Source organism: Protomyctophum bolini (assembly GCF_963924005.1).
Source record: "Protomyctophum bolini genome assembly, chromosome: 16".
Lineage (NCBI taxonomy): Eukaryota > Metazoa > Chordata > Actinopteri > Myctophiformes > Myctophidae > Protomyctophum > Protomyctophum bolini.
The window spans coordinates 13,756,844-13,782,756 of NC_137877.1; the positions used below are offsets into that span (position 1 = coordinate 13,756,844).

Consider the following 25,913-nt stretch of genomic DNA (forward strand, 5'->3'; position numbering starts at 1 on the left):
GAGTGATATATATATATCCCTCTTCCCATTTCTCTTCCCAGTTATCTGCTATAACTTTTTGAGAAATATAATTTGTGAACTAGACATTGTGAAGACCAGGAAAAAAAACAGTGATGATATACATTTGCATGGGGACATTTGGCCCTCACAAGTATAGTAATGGACACACACACACACACACACACACACACACAAAACCAGTGGCATGTGGCCTGGACAAACAATGTCCCATTTCTGGAATACTGCAGACAGAAGTATGCGGGGGGGAGAGAGAGGGGGAACAATGGGAAAGCGAGCACACAGCAGAATGCCTGGAGAGGGAGAGAGAGGAGGTGGGGGGTGGATATAGACCCCCACCCCCCCACCCCATCTCCATCATTCTCCACCATGCTGCAATCCGGTACACCAGGGGTTCTCAACGTATTTGGCTGGGGACCCCCGGAAATGCTTTGGCCATGTATCGCGACCCCTGCCCTCCACCACCAATACAAACTGACTGCAAAAATAACCGTAATACTCATAAATGAATACTGAAACCAGATATAATCATTAAGGAAAGTTTATGCATGTACTGTGTAAACTCTTAATTTCCATTTCCCAGCCATTCAGTTGCAAAAAGAAAAATGAAGATAATTTGGGGACCCCCCCCAAAATAATTTGGCGTCATCTTGTCCCTAACACAAACATTAAATGCCATTAACAATAAAGAGAATTTAATGTTTGTTTTGACACCGTTTGTTTTATATCACTATTACATCACCTAACGAGTTAGACTTTAATATATTAGCGCCCCTCACTTCACACGGGGGTGATTTTTGTCCTATACACAAACATTAAATTCCCTTTGACAATGAATGATAATTTTACATCATGGCGTCATAGTGTCTATTTTAATGTCATGGTGATGTACGATGATACGAGCGCCCCTCACTTCACACGGGTGTGATTTTCTTTTTCTGTGTATAGAGGGTATATGCACGTGCAGCAATTTACCACCGGGACCGCCCCCAAACCCGTCCCGTCCTGTCCCGTTTGGAAGCGCTCGTTATAAATGGCTCATTGGTCCTGCGTATCGCACCCGTGTCTAAATGGTCAGATAATGCAGGAGGCAGCAGGACGTTGCTCTATTGAAAATGAGCGCTTCCAAATCATCTGCACGGAATTTCTTACCAGAAATTTTCCAAATCACTGAATGCTCCTTGAAATGGCCTAAAAGGTGCTGGTGCTTATTGTGATGTACAGTAACAGTTACATTACCAGTCATAGCGTCGCCACTATTATCACGTTCACTGGTTATCGTTTATGAATCCATTTCACTGCCAAGTACAATAAGCGTTTACATCATGTTTATAGTGTATCTGGGCCATAATATCCTTGCTTAAAGTCTCATTTGAGAAGTGATAACTGTAACCGACTCTAATACCACGTTCTACTGTACCTATAATGTATGCAGAAGTCAGGAGAGTCACCTGTATCTGGATTGAATTCAAGGCTTCTGGGAGGGGATGGTGACACCGGAGGTGACTGGTGGTGAGTGTCTTTAATTTGTTAAAATAAGTGATCAAATATCTCTACGTATATAGTATATACTATATACCATCATAGTGTTTGTAAGGTCTCCCTTGCTCTCAAGCGCTTTAGTATAAACAGAAAATACATTTACAGGTCGGAATGCCAATTTTATCCAACCAGGAGAGAGAAATGTATACATGGTGCATGCCAACACCTCCCCTGCAAGGAGTGGACAACCCTCAACCGCTGAGGACGGGTGTCAGGCGTTTTGGAAGTGGGGTCTCACAGACGGTGCCCACTGCAAATGTGGGGATCCAGACTGTGGAACACGTGCTGACCAGCTGCCCCATATACCGGCCACCGAATGGTGATCGTGGGTTAATTGACCTAGACAATGACACACTGGACTGGCTTGCTGCAATGGAGTTGAAGGTCTAACTAAGCCAAGGACATGAAACGTTTGGTTACTTGCCCTACAGTAGGTGATGTCTCTGTTTCTATATCGGTGGTGCTCAAACAGTTTAATGTCAAGGAGCCCTACAATTATATCATGTATTTGACCGCTGACCCCCATCTCAAAATATTTAGTCCCAGGGACCTCCAGAAGCAAAAATGTTTGCTTAAAACAGCACCCCCTATTGGTACTCTAAACGGACATAGTCGCATAGGTTAGGACATAGGTTGGGAGTCTGTTCCTTGGAGTGGTTGCACCACCCAAAAAACCCCCCAAAAAAAAAATATATATATATATATATATACATTTGTTTTATTATATATAAAATACTCAAAGATTTATATCATTTAGATCATATATTGTAATAGGTTAATACCTTTGTGTGTGTAAACAACAATGCAGACTGGGTTCCAATTAGTAGTATTTGTGCAGCAGAAGCTGAAGCAGGGTTTGTTCTTCATCTGAATACAGTGGTATTAGTGGTTGCAACTGTATTTATTGATTGCCCGAGTCCCGTGGTGGGAGTTCTGCTCTGGTTTTGGTCAATATTAAGTAGTTCCGGTCATTTTGTGGGGGGCACAGGGGGCCACGCATTAAAAGTAAATTAATTCACAAAACTAACGTCATTTTATATTAAGTCCTTTATAATGTCAGGCCGTGACAGTATTTCTAAAATACACAAAGACACAAAAAACAGTTCCGTGTGATAGAGGGGTCAAAAATGAACGAAAGTTGCACTAATATTTTTTAAATTGGTCAACAATACAAATTACTTAGTTTTGTGGATTAATTTACTGTTAATGCGTGGCTCCCACAAAATGACCAGAACTAATTATTTCACCAAAACCAGAGCAGAACTCCCACCAAGGGACTCGGGCAATCAATTAATACAGTTGCAACCACTATATTAATGGCAAGTATTTTACACATCTTAAGTTAAACAAATCTGAACTATCCCTTTAAAGTGCTGTTGGACAATAATAGGTTTTCTTCTTTGGGGTTTGGCCTGTGTTTCTTTCAACAGTGTCCGATGGAGAAGCCTGTGTAGCAGATCTGTGCACCACGCTGTCCGTCCACCAGCTGCTGCTCAGGAATCAAGCAAGCTGTGCAAACACCCCCTGAACGCCCCCCCCACCCCACCCTGCCCCGCCCAGCCCCAGACCCCCACCCCCTGAGACAAGAGATGAGAGGCTGTGAATGGAGTGCCACGTGCGAACCAGCAGGAAGCCAAGGTTCTGAGAAACAGGTGATGGTTGGAGAGGAGAGTGGAGAGGAGAGGGGATGAGAGAGGAGAGTGGAGGGGAGGAGGGAGGAGAGAGGAGGGGAGGACCCTACTGTAACCCTACTGCCATGCCGGAGGCAGATGTATGAGCCCTGTGGCTGAAACAGAGAGAGAGAGAGAGAGAGAGAGAGAGCTAGAGGGTGAAACTGGAAACATGCTGTGAGCTATTGTACAGAAAGACTCACTATGCAGTGGTTGCAAAACTTTTTAGCCGAAAAGGAAATTACACGTCGCTTTATTTGCACCGCATTGTGAGCTTGTATAGTTCGGCTATTCTTGGCCGTCTTGCAGAAACCTCCTATTTCAACTTTTATGCGTCATTTTTGTAGGGACAGTTTTGGACATGTGAGGTTTTCACCCGACAGAGAAGATTTGTAAAACATCCTTCTGCTGAATCCTTCTGCTGCCATGCATGACTGCAGCACCTGCGTGTTTGCATGTGAATACCGTATGCGTGTCTGTCTGACTGTATGCCATCCGGATGCGCTTTATAGTTGCTGTCCATGCACGGCATGTTTTCTGCGCACGTGCACTGTGCGAACATGTGCATGCCATTCCACGAGAGCTATGTCGGCCGCTAGGCGCCGAATCCTGGATAGTCGATACATGCAACTAATCTAACTGTATAGCCAATTTAACACTAATAACCATAGCTGTAAACGTAACCATAACAGTTATGCCCATAACGGTTATGAGTCAAAATCTATTTGGGGACACCGCTATTGTCTAACATTCCATTCCCAGTCAACTGGCTTAACTTCTAAATCACTAGTTTCTCAAACCTTTTTGTGCCAAGGACACCCAGAAGAGGGAGATGTGTGTTAACACGTTCCCTCCCGCCACAAGGGCAGGGATCGTGCCATGCGGCCAGTGCCAGTCAAATGCGCGAAATGCCAAAGTAGAAGAAGAGATCCTGTGCCAGCAGGAAGGTCACTGTGTCAGCAGGCCACTGTGTCCACACAGACAGTGTGGGCAGCGGAGCAGCCGTAATGGAGGAGGTTCCGACTGCACCATGTAAGAACAGACTTTAATAACCTCCCAAAAAATGGATTTGAGCTCATTTTGAGCAAAAAAAAAAGGAGTACGCGTCGGATCCGTGTGGAGGCCTCCAAACGACAAAACAAAACAAAATTTAATCGATTTTAATATATATTTTAAAGAATACTGGATTAAAATGACATTAAAGAAAGACGGAATTTCACGTTCTGGCACAGGCGGGGGGGAGGAGAAATTTACATAATTCCACGTTCCTGGCATACATTCCGTTAAAATGAAAATGAAAAATTATTCAAAAACCGTTGCGAACACGATCAAATGCCGTCTATCATGGTGTCTTGTTTGACAGTGAGGAATGTGCCTCGGCATCCATCACCACACAGTGTGTGATGTTGGGTTGAAGGCGCTCGCTCACTCGCTGCCAGTCAGCCGTACTGTGTTCCAAGTCCAACCAAGTGGTGGAACACGACTTGATCGTACACTGCAGCGTCGCACAAAAGCTTCAAAGGTGTAGCGGATCCGCTAGCTGGAAACTCGGTGCGATGCGTTTTGACTGAGTTTGTAGATCTAATCTGCTACTTTTGATGTTTTTGAATTTGAATTCTGAAAAGTTACTTTTGGTTTCCACCCGATAAACGGTGTACTCGGTATAGTTAACTTGATATACTGTTTTTTTGTAATTATTAAACACTAGACCGGTGCCCGGCTGTAGAGCACCGAGTCGGTAGCGATGGAGTAAGTGACGCGTTTCGAGATGGCTTCGAGATCTGCTATTTATGCCGTTTTTGTGACACGCCGCAGTCCGATCAAGTAGTAGGGCGAAAAGAAGAAAAAAACCCCACAGAAACTTAGAATATGGAGATAAGAGGTTTCTGCCCGACAAGGCTACAACAATATATGGCCCGATAACGAGAGCGACTCTGAGCCAAACCTCGTGTGATCTCTTTCCAGGCCAGTGCAAAATTGATGCATCGTTCGACTCAATCAAACGGCGCATATTTCACTGTTCCTTGGCCTACAGGGTTAGCGATGAGAGGCGGCCGGGTTGGATGAGGTCTGCTTTCACACTGCTGTCCAACAGGATTTCACACTGTTGTCCAACTGGATCAGATCATGCACTACTTCATCTCCTTGTACGCTTAAACGACAACAGTCTCCTCCTGATTAGTCTGTGCCTGAAGTGTTACCAGCTATTATTGTGTGTGTGTGTGTGTGTGTGTGTGTGTGTGTGTGTGTGTGTGTGCGACTGTGCGTTAGGTTGACCAGATCCAAACTGTTCATTTGAGGGACAGAAGTATCGATTGTGTGGGACAAGTGTCACTTGTCCCACACAAGCGATACTGGTGTACCGGGTTAGCAACGTACTACTTGAGTTGCTATTACAGTAAATGCCTTTGTAACACATGATTTAGTGGATTACAGTATAACCCTAACATATAGACAAGCTACAGTTGCCTTATATGTGTGCTTTTGCCTAAGAACTAAATCTAAAGTTACTATGTTTAGTGACCCTGTCTAAAACCTAACCACTGAGTGGTGCAGAGATTTGTTAAGCTATCTAAAAATCACTAGATATCAGAGACAGAGTGACATGTGGTTCCACCAATCAGCAGTCAGTTTAGGCCTGGCTAATATGCTGTTCCAGCCCACACAGCAACCTGTTGAAGCACTGATTATCTTCTACCTGCAGTGCTGCACTAATCAAGCCCAATTGAAGTCAGTTCAGCTGTTGAGGTTAGAGACAGAAAAAAAGCCAAACAGCAGTGCACAGCACATGAGAAGAGCACAGAACAGAGAGAGGAAAAGTGTGATTCTAGAAGAGTTTTATGAGTACAAACCACCACAGCGAAGCAAGGTAACTCACCACATCGTATGAGTTAATTTAAGAGTAAGTTACTTTGGTTATTGATGAGTGTTTTTGTTTATTTCTAGAAACCATTGTGGATTCACTGGGGCAGCCATTGCATTGTCTGTGCCCAGCCAGCTGTTTCACACAGAATCGGTGAGACATTTCATTTAATTTCAATGAAGGGATATTGTTATTTTTGCACTTTGCATGTGAACACTTTGAGAGTGTAATACTACTAAGAAGAAATTTGTTTACTAAATGGATGTAATCCGTTTCATGATGCACTTCATACAAGTGTACTGATGTTCATGTGAAGATGTTGTTTAAAATACATAATGTGAAAAAGTATGTACAAAGGTTAAAATGCACAGAGTGTTGCATACAGTATTTCATTTGTTTTCATTTATTAAAAGTTCATGTAATGCATATTTCATGGTTAAAAACGAATCAACAGACAGTTGATACTTTGATACTGATTAGATTTCTCTGACCCTGTCTGATGACAGGTCAGGTTTTTTTTGTTGGATTGGATCGTTTTCCAGTTGACCATTCCAATAGATGGCGAGCTTCCCACCAGGATGTAGAGATTGAGCGACAGCGAGTATTCCCCCATATGCTGGACGCTGGTGACCACTGGACAGACTACTGCAGGTAGGCCTAATCTGCAGACTCCCCCACTCTCCGATGCAGTAATCCCAATTCCCCCTTTCTCCCTTTGCGCACACGCATGCACATACTGTACATTCCCCTGGAATTGGAACTCTGATACTTACAGTTTTGGAAACCATTATGGAACTTTGACACATACACTGATACATACCTGGATGGTTTATCCTTGGAATCTCTGAACCATAACACGTATACTGATTTTGCATACTTACCTTACCTTGTTCATCATTGGGAGAACAGTGACTGAGTGGTCAATTCCTTACTTATTGAAAGGGTGGATATTTGTAGATTGTATTGTCCTATTTTGATTATTTGATTGAACTGGAAGGAAACCAAACTTGAGTTGAAGGTTTAAAGGAGATAACTGAGGATTCAAGTTTTGAAGGGTGCACCCAAATTAGAAAGACACGGTGAACTATGAGAATTGAAAGTGGCCAAGCAATTGCTATTTACCGGTACTGTAAGAGTTGGTACCAATATATTTGTTTTCCATATTGTATGTTTGTTTCAATATAACTGCCGGCAATCATTTAACATTTAACCTCCTTGTGTCTGAGGTCGCATTCTCACCTAATACTTCGGTAGACTCGAATGCGTATGGGAGGAGAAATGGGATTCTTGCATATTTAATTGGCTACGGTTTGCCTTCACACTGTCATGATCCGCAGCAATTGGAAACGCAGCAGGGGGGACCTTTATCAATGTGTTACATTCATAAACTAGCCTACACAGTGAAATGATAAATCTATGGTGATAAAATTATACTCATAACGTGCATTATGTGTCGTGCCGTCTGGGACTGCCCCCCCCTCTCTCGCTCTCTCACTATAAGCACGCAGCCACGCACTGTTCTTTTGGGCATGGAGGCACAGCGCTGAGCGCACTGATATAACAGACAGCAGCGCAAAATGTTTACAAGTTTATCGAGATGAAAGTTCCTACTCCCCACTAGTCCCCACACAGTGACAGCACTCCATGTTTACGGCACGCACAGACAGACAGAATATTCTGTAGGCTATAATACTATTACACTGCACTGCAGTGTTTGTGTTTTCTTAAGCAATTGATTAATGTGTTCAGCTCCTCACCCGCCACATATGTTTGCTTCATTTCCTGTATTTGCTGCAGATTGCATTCACACCTGCACTGAATCGTAGTCAAGCGCGATTGGAAGCGAAGCGAAACCCCCGTTTTTGCTCTGAGTAAAATGCGGTTCTTTGTTGCGCATTAGGATTCGAAAGAGCCTTCACACCTGCCAAACGAAGCGCACTTTCTGAAAATGCTCAGCAGGATTCGTTTTAATCGCAGCAAAGCTCTCTGGTTAGAATGCGACCTGAGTCTCATTTAAGCACTGAGTCCCCATAGCTCCAGCAGTTGAACCTACACAATAACTAGTCCAGATTTTGCTATAGTGCCTTATAGGTGCTACAAGTTACTCACAGAAGTGTCACTTGCCCCCGTTTGGCACAAGTTAATATTACACCTTGATGTCATATTTGACCATAGGCCTATTGGCTATCATTTATAAACTCCTCTCACACTTTGTTTTAAAATCATGCTTTATTTTTATGCTATTTTAACAGGCTTAAAAACAAATCTTGCAGGAAGAGACAATGAGAGAGCTTTACAACAGAAGGCCAACTATTAGGGGACTAACTATTAGGGCATTTGAACATTAATTGATTGCAATTGCCTGTCAGTCACAATGTGGGACAGGGTCTCAATTTGTGGGATGCCTGAAAAGTCTTGGAAATGAGGGACTGTCCCACGCAAAGAGGGACATCGGGTCACCCTAGTGTGCGAGCGTGAACTGGGGACCTCACCCTGACTTATAATTGTAGGATTTGAGGCAGTACACTTTGTTTGACTTGGTTCCACGGATAAATATTGTGAAAATGGCAGATCTACAAGCCACAATGTCGTTGTGAGCTTTGCCTTTTTCTTATGTTATTTGGCATACAGTATGTTCGACCAGTTTTTTTAGTATAGTTTAATTACTTTTGATGTATTATTGATCTCTTTTTCTGTCATCTGACATTTCACCAAATACAGACCCTTGCGTGCAGCTGAGCAATATACAAATTATTTGCACCCTTCTTAAAAAGAAAATCTCTTATGTCAAGTATACTTAAATGCCAATGCCAGCAAACAAGCCTTTCTCCAGGTGCTGTTCTCCAACAGATCCAGTCAGTACACTCAGCATGACTTATAGTTCCTAGTAGTAGTATAAATATAAACCATCACTGTTCCAATGCTCCCATTATAGTACACCATGTTGTAACAGGATACTGAGTGAGGAACAGGAAACCTCTTATCTCCATATTTTAACACATTACAGTGTCACACAAATGCATCAAATGCAGCATATCTGCAAGCTTGTAGCGTGTTGCTTAACCCATTCTGGACGGGAACCCCTTTTGGTGTTTTAAGCATTAGGCCTATGTTATGCTTTAGCTCAGCACAGAGTGCCGCCCTATAAGCTTGTAGATCTGCAAATCTTTGAATATATATTTTTTCCCAGTGAACGCTTTTAACCCAAATCTTTGCTCCTGGGGGAGTCCCTGTAACAACATATTTTGAGATTGGGGTCCGTGGCCAATTACATACAATTCTGGGGGTCCTTGACATGAAATTGTTTGAAAACCCACTGACATAGGTTTAAACATAGGTTAAAACTATCAGGATTTAGAAGACATTTGTAGAATCGTCCTCAAGTCTAGAGCTTGTCGATCAGCTGCATTTGCTATTTTTGAATTTGAAATCCTGAAAAGGACATATTAGGTTTCCACCCGACAGAGACGACATACTTTTTAGGCCATTAGACGAAACTAAACTAGGTATACGCACAGCTCTGTACATTATCTTGATTTTGTTTACGTTTACTTTTTTTCTTTGGGTGGAAAACAAACCTAGACTATAAACTTAAACTAAACAACATGTGTACTGAGTGTACAATTGGAACCAAATGGACTCGTATAAGGGTCCATTTGGTTTCGTTTGTACACTCTGAGCTACAGTAGATAAACACTTGAGGATTATTTTTTACTGTGGCTGGTGCATGCTGCAGACCTTTTCATCTATTTACCACTCTGGCCTATTCTGACTGTGGGTTATTTTTCACTTCAATGCCAATGAGCTGTGGATGGAACAGACAAAGGAAAATAGCTCTATATTCTGATGGTACTAGTACTCATTGCTATTGAGTTAACTGCTATAGTCAGTGTTTGTTCAATAGCAGGAGTCTCCATGACTCTCCAGCAAAAGAAAAGGCATTTGTGGGTCACGATACCAATTTTATCCAATCAGGAGGATAGAGAACTCGGATACAGGATTAAAAGTGAAATTGGAAGAGGAATAAGTGACACAATTGGAACTGGAACACTATAAAAAGGAAGCTGATAAAACAATGTGTACTCTCGCCTGATTGGCTGACATTTTGTAACCTACCTGAACATTTATTCTCTGTTTATTATAGAGCTGGAGACACATGGACACACTGTTACTGAACAGATTAATCAGCATTTGAGCCACGGACCACCATTTGATGATATTTAGCCTCTCGGACCCAAAAACTAAACAATATCTTGTCATTCGATAAGATTTTATCCACAATTCCATGCTGTGTTGATGTTGGTCCCATTACGATACCATATAACCTGCTAAGCAGGCAAACGATTATTCTACATTGGTCAATTTGGTTTCATTTTACACTCTCTCACTCTCTCATCTATAAGGGTCCCTTTGAATGATTACCAACTCCATCCTTTTAGGATCACATGGAACCCCCTCAAGGACCACTGGTGGTCCCCAGACCACTGGTTGAAAACATTTCTAACCTCTCATTTACCGTCCGTACTCACAACTTCATGGTGTCATTTTCCTCTGTCTTCTGCTGCGTAAGACCTGAGGCTGCTTCTACAAATGCCTTCTAAATCAGTAGTTCTCAACCCGTGTGTCTGTCAAGGACCCCCAAATAGATGCGTATTGGCCTCGGATACCCCATCTGAAAATGCGTTGTGCCCCCCCTCCCCAAAAAAAGAGAAGATGTGTAATAAAAGAAAAGAAAAGAGAAATTAAATTGAAATGTTTTAATTTTACCTCCACCAACACTTAACAGAAACCACCACAAGTCTATCATGCTTTGATTGGACTAGCTATAGTCCCCTTAGTGGCCACTGCTCACCACTGCATTCTGACCCGTCAATGCACCCACTCCAAACCCAGGGCAGAACAATCAGCATTACGCAACGATGTGTGCACACACGCACGCACGCACACACACAGACAACCGGGGCATACAGCTTTAATCAACAAGCATATGGTCATTGTTGAAACTCTGCCACCTACAGGGCCTGTACAAAGACAGCTGGGCCGGGCCTGGTCAGCAAGCTTGGTTCACGCACGCACGCACTCGCATGCACACTTGCACACGCACGCACACGTACTGTACTCTACCGTGAGATTGTGTTCAAGCGATGGAAAATCTTGTGTCCAAACACAACTTAAAGAATCATCTGCTGTGTATTTCCCATTATCGTCGCTGTTGGGCAGAATAAAACTTACTCCATTTTCTTTTAATATTCAGCTATATTGTAGATTTATGTCCTATATGTCACCTATTGTCATATGTGTCTGAGCAAATTGACATGTTACGTCATGATGATGTACAGTATTAGTATACGATAAGAGCGCCCCTCACTTCATTGAATTTAAAAAGCATTTAGTTATATAGTTATGTTAATTGTATGAACCAAATACAAATATATTGGACATAAAACCGACAATAACATTTTAATTGCTCCATTAAGCTTCATATTGCATGTTTGGAATTGTAACAGCTGAAATCAGTATATCAGTATTCTGATATATCAGTATTCTGATACTATTCTACCTGAGGGCCACATTAAATGATGGTGGCCCATGTTAGCCATGTATGCTTTACTGCAGGGGTTCCCAAACTTTTTTGGACCAGGTACCCCTTTTGGGGTAGATATTTTTCCAGGTACCCTCTCATCCTCGCAACACGGATAACAATATATTTACAACCACAAGCAGTGTTTCCTGCAGGAAAAAGCTTTGGCTTGGTGCTGGGCACAGGCCGCAATTTTCATTAATTAATTAATTAGATTCATTAATTAATAAGATTAATACATTAAGATTAATTTGTATTATTGCTCTTGTATTGCTATTGGAGACACTGGGGGGACACTGGGCAGGCACTGAGGAGGCACTGGGGAGACACTGGGGAGGCACTCAGGGGCACACTGGGGAGGCACTGGGAAGGCACTCGGGAGGCACACTGGGGAGGCACTCAGGGGCACACTGGGGAGGCACTGGGGAGGCACTCAGGGGCACACTGGGGAGGCATTGGGAAGGCACTCGGGAGGCACACTGGGGAGGCACTCAGGGGGACACTGTCTAAATGTATACGTCTAAATGTAGACGTCTAAATGTAGACGTTTAAAATGGGCAAGCGTGGGCAAAGCGTCCTTGACATGAAATTTTTTGGGAACCACTGCTTTAAACACTTTAGCACTTTATGAACATGAACAAAATAGATGGGTCCCCCCTGGAACTCCCTCAGGTACCCCTGGGGGTCCCCGGACCCCACTTTGGGAACCACTGCTTTACTGTATATATCGGGCAGTAACAGCATGCTAACACTAGGGGCAGCAAAGGAATTAATGAATTTGAATCCTGAAAAGGAACATTTATTTTATGTTTTTACAACATAAAGGTTGTAAAAACACATGAGTTTTACAACACATGAGGTTTCCAGCCGACAGAGACATTATAAGCTATCTGTGTTTTATTAACGCAGAGATAACTTTTCTCTACATTGACATGCCTGCCTGCCTGCCAGGGCCCATAACTTGTACACTGTATAGTAGTTTTTCCAACCATCTATTTTGCACACATTCCTCTTGTCTTCAGCTGAGGAGCTGGCCAAGGGAATACTGGAGATGTCGCCCTTTTGACAACTCGCCCCGCGGGCGTAGAGCCGGCGGTACCGCTCAGCCTGGTGTTCCTAAACGTAACCTATGCTTAAACGGTTGAACCTTACCTTATTTATAACCTTGACCTCAGTAAAACGGTACCAAAACCTGATGCTGCATTCACATGGAATCAGGCAAGCGGTCGTCTGCCGTTACCGTTTACTGTCCTGCTCCCATCCACTAAAATGACGTGCCGTTTTCCGTCTACCGCTTGCCTGATTCCATGTGAATGCAGCATAACCCTATTCCTAAACTTAACCCCAGTAAAACTATGCATAAATCCTATTCCCATTCTCAGGAAAACAACGCGAGAATACAAGAAGCGCCCTCCCACCGAGCGATCGGCCGAAAAAGAAACGAGGGTGACTCTGGATTTGTGGCGACCTCTCAGCGTATTAGTAGCACGGCTTGGGTGCGGCAAGTCGTGCGGGGAGTAATCCAACTCAGCAATCCATCTCCCATCTGGTAGCGAAATGTTGTACTTTGACTTTATTTGTGTGGTTGCCTATATTGGCACGCACACTATTGTTTTTGCTCTCCGGTGCTTAAAGTCGTTTAAAAACGTTTAAATTGTGCAATAACTCTCTATTCTCCCCCTCCGCTTTGCCCTCAGATTGGACAGTATAATACATGGTGACATACCCAACTCAACTCTTCTAATTAAACAATATTCCTAGAGATAGGCAAACACAATTCCGCAGGATTTCATCTTTCTATGGTGCATTTGACCACCCACTCACCCACAAGCCCCTTGCGTCTGACTATCTGGTGGAAAACCAATCATGAGCATTATGTCCATGCAAAACTGTCAGGATTCACGTTCAAAAACAGCATAAAATAGTACATCTACAAGCTGTCACACTGTAGTATGATCAAGTAAGGCATTCATTTGTTAAAAAACTCACACCTGTGTGAAGTGAGGCATGTTCAAATGTCAGTAAGATGCTGCCATGTGACGTGATTTCCGTAAGCCAGATGTTTGAGGGCCTATAGGAAGGACCATCAACAACACAAAGTATGGAGATAATATTATATATATAGATAAGACGTTTTCTACCGAACAGCAATGTCAATAACCTTTGACTGTACTGTTAATATGCTACCTGTGTTAATAAAGTAATCAGACCCACCCATTAGGCAACGTTAATATGGCATATAAAGCATTATCAGCTACAGGGTTATTGTGTTGGCAATGTGTTGCTTACTTGCTTTATGACACCTCGATCAGCCTGTTCAGGTTTCGTTCTTAGTAATGGCCGGGTTATTGCATGGTTGAAAGAAACAGGATCCCAACCCAACCCAACACACGCACACACACACACACACACACACACGCCCTCTCTCACGTCGAGGATCTCCATATTTGGGCATAATGTGACGTCCGCAACAATTCAAGGCAGCAAGTGTACATCAAACTGATTGACCTGAATATCAATTTCACAGCAGGCACCGTTTACATTATCTGTTCCATCCTCGGTTTGCCTCGAATCTATTTGAGAAATAATCACTCAGACATTCAGCCCCTCTCTCTCTGTCATGTACCGGTATAAGTAGTATATGAGTAGTGGTATAAGTAGAGTAAGCCTTGCCAGGAGCAGGAGCCTATCTCCTGTTTCTGTAGCGTGAGGCAGCTTGATGTACACAATACACCCCCTGGACATGCTGTACAAGTACACCCCAAGTGTGCCAAGCAGGGAGTCATTTTCCAGAGTCTTTGGTATGACCAGGCCGGGGATGGAACCTCCCAGTCTCATGGGTGGACACTCTAACCACAACAAGGCCACTGAGCGGCGTGGTCTTGTGTACTGTTAGCAATTATTAATATGGACAGTGCTTGATTTTTCATCATCTGGACATCAGACCTGCTTTAGGCCTGTCGAGGAGTCGGGGTGTATTTCATCTTCAAAGGAACCTAGCGAAGACTAATGTCTTTTAACCACATGTTGGTCGTTGAAGACTGTGATTGCATCCTGCACATGATGGGAGCTGTCCATTATTGTTTGTATCTTTTAGAACCAAAAGAGCAAATGTCTTTGATTAGATGTGACGTTAGTGGGTTTGAGTGATTAGATGTGACGTTAGTGGGTTTGCTGAATCAGTCGCATCATTAATCAGTTTATTCTTTTGCATTCTCACTCATCTGGATGTGGGGTGTTGAACTGTTCGATTGAAGCAAGCACTCACAGCCGACGGGCGTTTCATTTCGCATTGGCGTCTTCGTCACTTGCATCCCTAACTTTACGCTACTCGTCTTTAACCCATCCGATCAGGGAAAGCATCCATGCCATTTTATACTTTGGCTATTCAAAAATAGCAGATACTGTACTACTACTGTAGGAGCTCATAGCGCATCACTTTGTGCCGCACTATGAACTTGAAGTTAAAAATAAGACTCAGTTTAGAAAGAACATCTGCTCTATCTACTGTTCCTTCCAAATTGTGTTCATGTATTTTTCAGGGGCGCTAGCTCCTCCCAGAGCCATAGAGTAAGACAGAGTTATGACAATGCTGTTCACGTCGTGGGGCCAGTCCAATGGCCGCTCTTCTACATAGACTTCTATTGGCGAATATACTGTAGGGACACTGGAGGTTTACGGTCTATGTGCTCGCGCGAGTACAGGAACCACGTGACCGGGCTACTCTATTGCTCTGGCCCCTCTTATGAAAAGCGTGTGCACCCCGTATGATGATGAGAGCGCCCCTCATTCCACACGAGTGTAATTTTTCTATATCCAGCTTTTAGTGTATGTTCACAAACTTTGTCCTATACACAAACAATCAATTCCAATTGACAATGAATGGACATATTTACATTACATTTACATTTAGTGTCTATTTTAATGTCATGATGATGCACGATGATAAGAGCGCCCCTCACTTCACACGAGTGTGACTTTTAATTATATGATAAGTATTGGTTTAATAATTTCTTTACTATTGGTTATACTCATTTTGATTGATGTACTTATGATGTCCAAAAGCACCTGCTTCGCTAAAGAGCCTGTAGATAACAGCATAACTAATGTTATAAATACTGTGACTCTTCCGTCCGACGTTGCTATGGCTTCGGGTATAAACGATGTCATGGACGCGGTTGAATGTAGTTCTCATTGGCTGGACAGATAGATGATGGTGCCTGACCGGGTAATGTGCTTTGTCTGAGTGACGTCATGAGACTGATTAAATGAGAAGCGTTGCGAGCTTGTAGATCAGCTATTTGTACAACGTGTGCCTTTTTGATCATGTACTATTTGGCCAATTTGCTATTGTAAAGTTCACTAAATTGTATAACTTTAGATTAGAAATGTGCAGATACCCCGGCCCGTATACACTACTGTGCGTTGGTTTGTTTACTGTTGAGTGAGAAAACTATATTAATCATCTGGGGACCCCCCCCCCCTTGTAATGTACCCTTACAAGTCTGTAACTGCTTTATGGCATCAGCGTCTGCACAAAGTGTTGCCCGGGTTATTGGTATTGTCCATGCAGGTGTAACGTAGCCACAGGCGTTTTGTTTGCAAAAGAAAATGTCTGGGCGAGACCCCCCTCAATTGTGGCATACAGCCGTATACACACACACACACACACACACACACACACACACACACACACACACACGCTCTTCCCTCAATTGGTGAGCCAATAGGACATTGGGAGATGGTTCCACCCCTCTATGCCCGTACAGGTCTCTTTCAGGCTAGCCCAGGTGTAATAGGCACAAAACACCCTAACCCTGACCCTAAATGCATTTGAAATTAAATAAATGTGTTACTTTTCAGGATCCCAATTCAAAAATAGCAATTTCTTTTCCAGGATTTCAGTTCAAATATAGCAAAAATAGCTGATCTACAAGCTCAAAACGCGAGCTTGTAGATCGGATATTTTTGCTACGGCAGTAATATTGAGTGAGTGAGTGTGGAAATATAGTGGCCCTCGCCATCGTCAAAGTTGCCCAGCCCCGTAGTAGGTGGTTCGCTTCTTTCCCCTCCTGGCCCTGCCCTGGATACGTTGGCTCCCATAGAGTCAATTTACTTGCCTCTAGTTCTTGGTGCCTGAGTGCCCTGCCAGCCTCATCCTTCTCCTGTTGCTTTGTCTGTGACCGGTGGTAGGTCCCCATAGAGCGGAGATATGTCAGTCCTATGACGTCAGTAGTGTGTGCATGTGTGTCTGTCTATATAAACGTTAGCCAATGTTGTCCACTCATTAAAAGAAGACTACAGAGTCTACTCACTCTGTATCTCGGAGGAGAAACCTGCCAACCCGTGACATCATTAATGGGGAATCCAAGCTCATAGAAACATTAGTCTTTCTATTTCTGGAAAGTGAGTGTGCTATAATGATAGCCATTGTTCTTGCGTTAATACAACTCAAAATGTAAATGTTGAAATCTGCGGGTTTCTGAAGTAGACAAAACTGGTACCATTTGAGCATTAGAGAGGACCAATTATATGAAAATAGCCTAAATGGCTGAAGTCCATAACACGTATGACTATGAATTTGACGACCAAAAGGAGGAATTCAGTCAAGACGACAATGCCCCCGGCGGAGTGGCCCACGACCCGGAGCAGGAGGTGGAATACGGCCTGGCTGCCGACGCATTGTTATCCCTCTGGGATAATAGTATCCTCCCTTTAGCTGACCTTCCCGTGGCTGCCAGCCCAGTGCAGGAGGATCCGGACCATGACTACGCTTTTGAGGTGTTGAGCGCCGAGGAGATCCCCCAGCGCATTGCAGAGTGCACCCGGGGCGTCGCGGAGATCCTCGACATCCCCGCGGCAACTGCGCGCATTCTCCTCGGTCACTTCGGCTGGGATAAAGACAAGCTGATAGAGCGGTACTTTGAGGGAGACCCGGACAAGCTGTTCTCCGAGTGTCACGCCATTAAGCCCTGTGAGGAATCTCTGGCCTTTCCCCCAGTCGTCGCGGTATCGCCGGCGGGGGATGTGCCGTGTGAGATCTGTCTGGATGACCCAATCGGGGCCTTCACGGGCCTGGGGTGCGGACACGAGTTCTGCAAGCAGTGCTGGAGAGATTACCTGACCGCTAAAATCACAGAGGAGGGAATGGGACTGACCATTTCTTGTCCCGCTCAGAGTTGTGACATATTGGTCGATGACGACACAATCGTGAGCCTCATAACAGATCCGGAAGTGACATCCATTTATCGGCACTTGATCACAAACACCTTCGTGGAGAGCAATCGACTGCTCAGGTGGTGTCCTACGCCCGACTGCCGCCACGTCGTCAAAGTCGAGTATCCGGCCGCCAAGCCCGTGAGGTGCAGGTGTGGTCGCCGGTTCTGCTTCGGCTGTGGAGAACACGGGCACATTCCTGTCAAGTGCACGTGGCTGAAGAAGTGGATTGAGAAATGTGCAGAGGAAGGCGAAACTTATAACTGGATCGCAGAAAATACAAAGGACTGTCCAGCATGCCACGTCCCCATCGAGAAAGATGGCGGCTGCAATCACATACGTTGTCGGAACCAGAGCTGCAGATACGACTTCTGTTGGGTGTGCATGGGCCCGTATTTGCCCAAGCACAAACCCGGTGTTTCCTGCGATAAAGCGGCGTTGACGTACAACGACGAAGATGCCAAGGCGGCCCGAGATGCACTGGAGCGGTCCAGGGCACACCTGCAAAGGTACCTGTTCTATTACAAAAGCTACACGAATGACATGCACAGCCTGCGCTTTGAGCGCCAGCTCTACGCCAGAGTCCAGACCAAGGTGGAGGAGTTGACGCCCGTGATCGACCTGCGGTTCCTGAAGAGGGCCGCGGACGTGCTGTGCCAGTGCCACTCCACGCTCATGTGGACCTGCACGTTCGCCTTCTACCTCAAGAAGAACAACGACGCCATCATATTCCAGAACAACCTGGCAGACCTGGCCAACGCGGCCCAGCTGCTGTCCAGCCACTTGGAGCAGGACCTCGCCTGGGTCTCCGACTCCCTGGAGCAAACCATGAAGAAAGTAAAGCTGATATACAGATACTGTGAGAGTAGAAGAAGAGTGCTGTTGCAGCACGTGCACGAAGGCTATGTGAATGACCTGTGGGAGTACGGAGAGGATTGAGAGAAGCAGCGAAATGTGGAGCGAAGCGACGTGTTTTGAGCTTGTGTTTTTACATTTTGATTCCTGAGGAGTAACAGTTTTGGACATCATTTATGAGGTTTCCACCCGACAGAGACAATATGTCGTGTGCATATTGCGTAGGCTAAGATTAGTACCAGATATGTTTTTGCCTGTCGTGAATTCATAGGATACGTTTCGTGAATATGCTGTGAGAATAATTATGCCCTGGTTTCAGAGCACTCCGAGTTTTGGAGCTCTATAGTTAATTACGAAGAGTGGGAATTCTCTTTTATGTTCATCAACATTATTTGAACTAAATTTAATGAATGTTAATTCATCCCTTGTGCATGGATATAGTATAGAGCACAAATGAGATGCAATCATCACACTTTACAATGTCTTCCTCCACCTTGTCACCCAGAGCAGCAGTGCTCTGACTTTTGTTTTCCTGTTTCTTTTTCTCTCTCTTGTGAATCCTTTTTTAGATTAGATTTTTGTCTTTTGTGCATTAGTGTTTTTAAGAGAGAGAGAGAGAGAGAGAGAGAGAGAGAGAGAGAGCGTGTGTGCGTGCGTGTCAAAGTGAGGAAATGTCTCGATTCTAAGATGCATTGTAATGAGGACGGTTATTACATAACTGATTTTAGACTACCAACGTTTATTGTGGATTCCAATTGGGCAAACATTTTTAGGCTAAATGCTATGGGAGATGAGTTAAGGAGGTGGGGATTAGTAAAACATGAAATCGCACCCAGTGTTTCACATCTGAGCACATTTCTGTACACCTGATAAGTTGACAATTTTGTCCAGAGAATGTTAGAATTCAAACAATGTCAGCTTTGTTAAATCTACTGATAATGATTTTGTTCGACTCCTGGTAATGGGAGTCACTTTACTGTGACTACTGGCACTTTACTAGAATGGAAACGGTAGATGTTTTGATGCAGTGTGGTGTGGTGGTGAGATGTAGTGTCGTGTTGTGCTAAAGATACAGTCGGAATCCAGCAAAACTTGAGAACCGATGCGCTACAGCTAGACAGTTAATGGATTTCACAGACTAGTAATACAAATAATAGGCCTACTTCTTGCAAAAACAATACGGCTCCAACACCTATAGTGCTTGGATCCCTGATTTTCGAGGGAATAGTCCATTTGCCAGAATGTGAACCCAGACGTGTTGAGTAGGCTACACCAACATTTTTGCTAACCCTAATTTTCATAATTGGCATAATATGTGCCAATTAACAACCTATGAGGAAAAACAAATGTGATGTGTCAAACTAGGGGGGGTTTCATGATGAAACCAAGCATTAGTTTTGCACAAAAAGCACTCCTAAAACGGCCATAGCATCACAATTCATTCAATTCATGAGTGTTTTTTTTGCTAAACTATAATGCTTGGAATGGATTCAGCATCATGAAAACTCCATAAGGCATGATGAAATTTTGATATATTTTTTTGCCTTATATAGGTTGTAATGGTATTCACATATTATATTATGCCAAATGTGAAAATGGCTCAACATAATAATGTAAGTTAGCATCCGGCAGTTTCTACATGCTGGGGACCCATACTCAACATTTTTAACATAAAACCTTGGGTTCACAATGGGGCTCTATGGGCTGGCACTAGAAGGGACAAAAGGGTTATATTGTTTAAACCACCGTTGTATACGGCAGACTTGCTCAAAGGTTACGAAAATCTGAGTTGAGAAAGTGACATTTTGCTATATTTAAATGGTGTGCGTGTGTGCGTGTGCGCGTGCGCGCATGCGTTCGATCTCTCTCTCTCTTGTGGTCTTTATAGCTCTGTCTTTCTGTTATTTTGATTGATTGAAGAATTTCAACAGTTCAAACAGTTTGCAGAATTATACATTTCAAGCACAACTCAATACAAAAACTGTTGACTGTGAGTGGATGGACGGCGCCATAAAGCATTACACTTGTTTACAAGAGGGTCTGTTTTCAATTCATCATCATCCTGTCTGTCTGTCGCTGTGTGTCTGTCTGTCTGTGTCTGCTGTTTGTAGCCGTGTGTCTGTCTGTCTGTCTGTCTGTCTGTAACTGTGTGTCTGTCTGTCTGTGTCTGCTGTTTGTAGCCGTGTGTCTGTCTGTCTGTCTGTCTGTGTGTCTGTCTGTCTGTAGCTGTGTGTCTGTCTGTCTGTCTGTAGCTGTGTGTCTGTCTGTCTGTCTGTCTGTCTGTAGCTGTGTGTCTGTATTGTCTTCGTGGCTGTTTTGGTCTCCGTGCGTTGAGTCCTTTCCGTTCGCCGCTACATTCAGGGGGCCAGCTAATCCTCCTTCCCGTCACGGAGGGAGGTCCGTGGAAGATGAATGTCCATGCACGCACGCGCACGCACACACGCACGCACACACACACACACACACACCTTTTTTAATCCACCTACAGTATACACAGTTCATCACAAAGCTTAGAAACAGACAGGGGGGATGACGGGAGGACGTGCACCTTGCTATAGGAGAGATAACAGGCTGGTGGATGGAGAGAGAGAGAGGGGGGGGTCACTTCCTGGAATATGACTGCTTTCTGAGGAAGGGAGGGTGGGCAAAATACCTGCTGTTTATCTCTTGTTGTGGTGTTTACCTGCTACACCACCTCCATGGCCTCTGCATTATACCTGTTACACCACCTCTATGGCCTCTGCATTATACCTGTTACACCACCTATATGGCCTCTGCATTATACCTGTTACACCACCTCTATGGCCTCTGCATTATACCTGTTACACCACCTATATGGCCTCTGCATTATACCTGTTACACCACCTATATGGCCTCTGCATTATACCTGTTACACCACCTCTATGGCCTCTGCATTATACCTGTTACACCACCTCTATGGCCTCTGCATTATACCTGTTACACCACCTCTATGGCCTCTGCATTATACCTGTTACACCACCTCTATGGCCTCTGCATTATACCTGTTACACCACCTCTATGGCCTCTGCATTATACCTGTTACACCACCTCTATGGCCTCTGCATTATACCTGTTACACCACCTCTATGGCCTCTGCATTATACCTGTTACACCACCTATATGGCCTCTGCATTATACCTGTTACACCACCTCCATGGCCTCTGCATTATACCTGTTACACCACCTCTATGGCCTCTGCATTATAACCGTTAGACCACCTCTATGGCCTCTGCATTATACCTGTTACACCACCTCTATGGCCTCTGCATTATACCTGTTACACCACCTCCATGGCCTCTGCATTATACCTGTTACACCACCTCCATGGCCTCTGCATTATACCTGTTACACCACCTCTATGGCCTCTGCATTATAACCGTTAGACCACCTCTATGGCCTCTGCATTATACCTGTTACACCACCTCTATGGCCTCTGCATTATACCTGTTACACCACCTCTATGGCCTCTGCATTATACCTGTTACACCACCTATATGGCCTCTGCATTATACCTGTTACACCACCTCCATGGCCTCTGCATTATACCTGTTACACCACCTCTATGGCCTCTGCATTATACCTGTTACACCACCTATATGGCCTCTGCATTATACCTGTTACACCACCTCTATGGCCTCTGCATTATACCTGTTACACCACCTATATGGCCTCTGCATTATACCTGTTACACCACCTCCATGGCCTCTGCATTATACCTGTTACACCACCTCTATGGCCTCTGCATTATACCTGTTACACCACCTATATGGCCTCTGCATTATAACCGTTAGACCACCTCTATGGCCTCTGCATTATACCTGTTACACCACCTATATGGCCTCTGCATTATACCCGTTACACCACCTCCATGGCCTCTGCATTATACCTGTTACACCACCTCTATGGCCTCTGCATTATACCTGTTACACCACCTCTATGGCCTCTGCATTATACCTGTTACACCACCTCTATGGCCTCTGCATTATACCTGTTACACCACCTATATGGCCTCTGCATTATACCTGTTACACCACCTCCATGGCCTCTGCATTATACCTGTTACACCACCTCTATGGCCTCTGCATTATAACCGTTAGACCACCTCTATGGCCTCTGCATTATACCTGTTACACCACCTCTATGGCCTCTGCATTATACCTGTTACACCACCTCCATGGCCTCTGCATTATACCTGTTACACCACCTCCATGGCCTCTGCATTATACCTGTTACACCACCTCTATGGCCTCTGCATTATAACCGTTAGACCACCTCTATGGCCTCTGCATTATACCTGTTACACCACCTCTATGGCCTCTGCATTATAACCGTTAGACCACCTCTATGGCCTCTGCATTATACCTGTTACACCACCTCTATGGCCTCTGCATTATACCCGTTACACCACCTCCATGGCCTCTGCATTATACCTGTTACACCACCTCTATGGCCTCTGCATTATACCTGTTACACCACCTCTATGGCCTCTGCATTATACCTGTTACACCACCTATATGGCCTCTGCATTATACCCGTTACACCACCTCCATGGCCTCTGCATTATACCTGTTACACCACCTCTATGGCCTCTGCATTATACCTGTTACACCACCTCTATGGCCTCTGCATTATACCTGTTACACCACCTCTATGGCCTCTGCATTATACCTGTTACACCACCTATATGGCCTCTGCATTATACCTGTTACACCACCTCCATGGCCTCTGCATTATACCTGTTACACCACCTCTATGGCCTCTGCATTATAACCGTTAGACCACCTCTATGGCCTCTGCATTATACCTGTTACACCACCTATATGGCCTCTGCATTATAACCGTTAGACCACCTCTATGGCCTCTGCATTATACCTGTTACACCACCTATATGGCCTCTGCATTATACCCGTTACACCACCTCCATGGCCTCTGCATTATACCTGTTACACCACCTCTATGGCCTCTGCATTATACCTGTTACACCACCTCTATGGCCTCTGCATTATACCTGTTACACCACCTCTATGGCCTCTGCATTATACCTGTTACACCACCTATATGGCCTCTGCATTATACCTGTTACACCACCTCCATGGCCTCTGCATTATACCTGTTACACCACCTCTATGGCCTCTGCATTATAACCGTTAGACCACCTCTATGGCCTCTGCATTATACCTGTTACACCACCTCTATGGCCTCTTCATTATACCTGTTACACCACCTCCATGGCCTCTGCATTATACCTGTTACACCACCTCCATGGCCTCTGCATTATACCTGTTACACCACCTCTATGGCCTCTGCATTATAACCGTTAGACCACCTCTATGGCCTCTGCATTATACCTGTTACACCACCTCTATGGCCTCTGCATTATACCTGTTACACCACCTCTATGGCCTCTGCATTATACCTGTTACACCACCTATATGGCCTCTGCATTATACCTGTTACACCACCTCCATGGCCTCTGCATTATACCTGTTACACCACCTCTATGGCCTCTGCATTATACCTGTTACACCACCTATATGGCCTCTGCATTATACCTGTTACACCACCTCTATGGCCTCTGCATTATACCTGTTACACCACCTATATGGCCTCTGCATTATACCTGTTACACCACCTCCATGGCCTCTGCATTATACCTGTTACACCACCTCTATGGCCTCTGCATTATACCTGTTACACCACCTATATGGCCTCTGCATTATAACCGTTAGACCACCTCTATGGCCTCTGCATTATACCTGTTACACCACCTATATGGCCTCTGCATTATACCCGTTACACCACCTCCATGGCCTCTGCATTATACCTGTTACACCACCTCTATGGCCTCTGCATTATACCTGTTACACCACCTCTATGGCCTCTGCATTATACCTGTTACACCACCTCTATGGCCTCTGCATTATACCTGTTACACCACCTATATGGCCTCTGCATTATACCTGTTACACCACCTCCATGGCCTCTGCATTATACCTGTTACACCACCTCTATGGCCTCTGCATTATAACCGTTAGACCACCTCTATGGCCTCTGCATTATAACTGTTAGACCACCTCTATGGCCTCTGCATTATAACCGTTAGACCACCTCTATGGCCTCTGCATTATCAAAATCGTCGCTGTTGTCAGGCAGAATATCGGGCAGAATATCTTCAGTTTTGTGGTTTTTATTTATTTTTGTTTTATTTTATTTATTTATTTCCGTAAATAAACGCCCTGCTTGATGCCGTCAAACAAAAGCATCCAAAACATTGCAAAACCACAAAGCAAAACATTGTTTTGCGTCAAACAAAAGCATCCAAAGTATCACAGATCCAGAGCTTGTAGATCTGCTACTTCATGCTACATTCAATTTTGAGTAAAGTAAAAAAAAAAGTGTCCTTTTTTGCAAATATTAGGTTTCCACCAGACGGAGACATAATCCTGAATCAAATGGACCGTAATACTCGGGTGTTTACTGTGTGTTAATAATGGGAACAGACTAGAGATACTTCATAATAGTATCTTGTAGTGGTGAAACACTCTAAATTCACTTAGGTTGTGTTTATAACAAAATTTATATAGATGTGGCTGGAAACAATTGCACAGCTGTCAACATCTGCGAACATCTGTCTTTTAACCGGGAAAATTATTTAATTACTTAAGTCCAGAACAATAGCTGATTTGATTAGTTTTGAGTTATATTTTTTGTGCATGTTCATGTTTCATGCTCCTTCTTTCTATTTGATCTGTCTGTCTGTCTGTCTGTCTGTCTGTCTGTCTTTGAATTATGTTTTACACTATTATATGATACATGATAACACACTGCTGACATGATTGGCATCCTAGACGCGGGTTTAGCCTGACTCGGCCCCTATTGACTTCCATTATAAATTAGAGTTAAATATAAAAAGTATGTAAAAGACACGTTCTGTGTAGTAGTATACGTGTTGAAAAAAAAGGCGGTAGTCTACTAAGGTTTCCTACTGGCCGTGTGCGCAATACATCACAAAGGGCACTTTGAACATGAGGCTAAAGTGCAACTATTTCTCGCACTTCTCCTTTGAGCTCCTATTTGATACTTTGAAGAGTTGTGGTGTTTTTGTGGTTTTGTTTGTTACTACTACTACTGCGTCGCTAATTATATT

General features: G+C 44.1%; 2 protein-coding genes across 2 annotated transcripts in view; both read left to right on the plus strand.

Moving 5' to 3' along the window:
- The window catches only part of man1a2 (mannosidase, alpha, class 1A, member 2), a 475,750-nt gene that overhangs the window by 198,702 nt on the left and 251,135 nt on the right, over positions 1 to 25,913 (plus strand). The window lies entirely within an intron of this gene.
- On the plus strand, positions 17,222 to 18,829 carry LOC308330434 (E3 ubiquitin-protein ligase arih1-like; the record flags this gene model as incomplete). The annotated part of the gene is made up of 1 exon (XM_080785285.1): positions 17,222 to 18,829. The coding sequence occupies one exon, from the start codon at positions 17,222 to 17,224 to the stop codon at positions 18,827 to 18,829; it is 1,608 nt and encodes a 535-aa protein (XP_080641411.1).